Source organism: Cottoperca gobio, chromosome 5, assembly GCF_900634415.1.
Source record: "Cottoperca gobio chromosome 5, fCotGob3.1, whole genome shotgun sequence".
NCBI classification, from domain to species: domain Eukaryota; kingdom Metazoa; phylum Chordata; class Actinopteri; order Perciformes; family Bovichtidae; genus Cottoperca; species Cottoperca gobio.
The window spans coordinates 28,621,810-28,624,960 of NC_041359.1; the positions used below are offsets into that span (position 1 = coordinate 28,621,810).

A 3,151-nucleotide genomic window follows, 5' to 3' on the forward strand; every position below is an offset into this window, starting at 1 on the left:
TGAGCTACTTTTCATATACACCGGCATGTTTCTGCCATACGGAGCTGTGTGACAGGGCCGTGTGTCAGCCGTATTTGGCGTGTTGTCTGCGTCCTTCTAACGATCACAACTTACCCTTCATTTATATCAACCTATTGCCGATATTTCGTATGCGCCGGCATACGTTTCTGCCATACGGATATGGGTGACAGGGCCTTAACAGGTGTTTATCACGTGTTACTGTTGAAATTCAACTCTCGGAACAAAAATAATAATTTAATTCCTTCATTCATCATCCACATGTTACATCAATCGAGCCAATTTTATTCACATCCCAAAACTACAAGTTTGCCTCAATGAGCTGCACAATCTGCTCACGAAACAACACCTTCTGTCCTGAAACACTCTCTTCGTGCATCCTAATTCAAGTTTACCTTGTTAAAATTTCATGGCTATCCATCCAATAGATTAAAAATTATAACTTATTTATATATAATTATATATAATATATATATAAAATAAGGGAACATTTATATTAAAGTAGAAGAGAGTGAGATACTTGGTTCATCAGTCTTTTTTTGTTCACAGTTTTATTGTAATAATATGAACATTTTGATTAAGTAATACATTGCCATAAAATTCATCCTCTGCTTATTTTACAGATGTTGTTGTCATGATGGTTTTACAAACATAAAATATTTTATACAAAATATATCTCGTATCTTTTTAACATATTTTGATTGTTTGAATAATCCCAGAGACTGTTTTAGAGAAAAAAACTGAGAAAATCTCATTTTAATATTTGCAACACTCTTACAAGATGAACACAAAGTAAAGCACAATAATCTGAAGCGTTCTGCTGTAGAGAGAAGTGTTGACTGGTTTCATGATGTAAACGTGTTTTCTGAGAACTCACGGCAGTTTCATGGCCTCATGTTTGACGTGGATGCATTTTTTCTGTGCGGCTGCGTATGATCACTTTACAAAGCAGGTACCGTCTCATGTGCCTCCTGAAGTTCTGGTCTCGCAGTCCGTAAACGATGGGACTCACAAACCGTGGCAGGATCTGCACGATGACGTACCAGGCGAAGCGTGCGAAGCGGATGGCCAGGTACTGTTTGGGCACTAAGTAGAGCAGACCTTGTATGAACATGGGTCTCAGGTACATCAGCATACACAACAGCAGCTGGAAGCCGTGCAGGAGAATCGTGTTTCTGGCTTTTTTTATGTCAGCAGTTGCTCCTTTGGCTGCAAACAGAATCCTGAAATAAGTGTAGAGGAGCGTGAGCCAAACCAGGACGAGACAGAGGATGTGTGACGCGTCCCTCTTCTTCAGGCTGTACGAGCTCCTGAACACCATATCTCGGTCACAAATCACTTCCGAGTGAAAGAAGCTCAGCGGCTCCGTGGCCAGCAGGAGGAAGAGATCCGGCAGGATGGAGAGCGCACTGGCACACCAGATCAGAGCGATCAGGACGTACGTGTTCCTGGCGGTGCAGATCTGTCCGTGTCGGAGAGGGATGCAGATAGCGACGTAGCACTCGACCGCCATGCCGGCCAGGTTGAGAGGGGTGTTGAGGGTGGTGAGGATGGAGGCGATCAGCAGGATGAGGCAGAAGGGCACGCTGATGGTGTGAAGGGCGTAGCTGATGATGTGGAGGAGAGTGGACAGGATCAGCTGCACCATGTCGTTCACCACCAGGTGGATGAACAGGATGTAACGAGGGTTTGTGTTGAAGATCTGGACGACAGAGTAGTGTTAGTGTTTCAGATTTCATGGTTTGGTTTATAAAATAGTGAAGAGTGTTCATCGCAGTTCCTCAAAGTCCGAGGACATTTCTTTAAATGTCACTTTAATGTGTTACAAAACAGAAAAGGAGCAAATTCTGCTATTTTTGCATTAAAAATTACTTAAGCTATTACATTACGTTACATCACAGTTCATTTAGCTGACGCTTTTGTCCAAAGCGACAATAAGTGCAAACAATCACGAGGATACAACTCAGAACAGCAAAAATCCTGCAGAACAACAGCTTCAAATAACCCAAAGTGTAACTTACAGAAACTATAGAATACAAATTCAACTATTAGCTAAACTAATATAAGTGCAACATACAAAGAACAGTTTTTCTTTTTGGCCGAGGTTCAGTGGAAACAGGTGAGTTTTAATATTAATCGATTATCAAAATAGTTGCTGTTTATTTCTCTGTCGGTCGACTAAACGATGATCTTTTGTATCTTTATCTCAAACTTGTGTTTTGTGTTTTGATTTCTATACATCTTTTATAACAGGGGAATATTTTTCTTGCCTATTTGAATATTTAAAGACATGTTTTCACTGAATATGACTGAATGATGCAAACAAACATAAGATTAGAAGCAGGGATTTAGATCTATGGTGCGTACATTCTGCATGGAGAAACATTGTGTCTTCATCAGACTTGTTAAAGCTGTGAAAACAACATGAACAACATGAGTGTGAAAGAATTTGAGTTCCTCTCTTCTGCAGATGCTCCTTTCCTCCCTGCACATAATAACATATTAATACTGTGATAATATTCCCACCTGGTGCTTTCTGAAGGTGTGCACCAGAGTACCGTTGATGTAGTTGATGGAGAGGCAGAGCGCGGTGACGATCACGTTGTTGGTCACGGCTGCGGTGAAGTCGTCCCGCTGATTTCTCGTCACAGCTGAAGAGCCGTTGACCAACGAAAGATTCATGTTTAAAAAGGCAAAATCCCTCCTGTTTGAAATAAACAGATTAAAATGAAGGATAGAAATAAAGAATATTCTGCAATAACAAATGTGCCATGAGACGCACTGATGCATGGAATAAATAGTTCTTATAAATCTTGATATGTTCTGTCCCAAAATACTAAATGTTCTTTTTACAACCACAAAGTGTCCATCAAAGAAAGGGTTGTACAAATTAAATATCTTTAAATTCATATATCAGTAAATGAATTTCTTATGTTTACTAGCAAAAACATTTTCTGTCTAAGCTCATTAATGATCTGATTCATACTCATATAAATCTCTTTATTTATACCCAGAGTTCTCCAGTCTTCTTGCTTGTAATCAACAATATGTTAGTTTAATATCTATCATTATGAAATACACCATCTTTTATATTTACAGTGTTCAGAACTTTGCATTCTTAAGTATTATTCTG

General features: G+C 39.4%; 1 protein-coding gene across 1 annotated transcript; it reads right to left on the bottom strand.

The window, feature by feature from the left end:
- Positions 1–910: 910 nt before the first annotated feature.
- On the bottom strand, positions 911–2,700 carry LOC115007819 (odorant receptor 131-2-like). The gene is made up of 2 exons (XM_029430819.1): positions 2,545–2,700; positions 911–1,720 (listed from the first exon to the last, which is right to left on the bottom strand). Exons 1-2 carry the CDS (start codon positions 2,698–2,700, stop codon positions 911–913), a joined length of 966 nt encoding a protein of 321 aa, XP_029286679.1.
- Positions 2,701–3,151: the final 451 nt, after the last annotated feature.

Coding starts and splice junctions, on each gene's coding strand:
- LOC115007819 (XM_029430819.1), bottom strand. CDS start 2,700: ATGAATCTTTCGTTGGTCAACGGCTCTTCAGCTGTGACGAGAAATCAG. Junction 1,721..2,544: donor ACACCTTCAGAAAGCACCAG/GTGGGAATATTA, acceptor TCTGTCGTCCAG/ATCTTCAACACAAACCCTCG.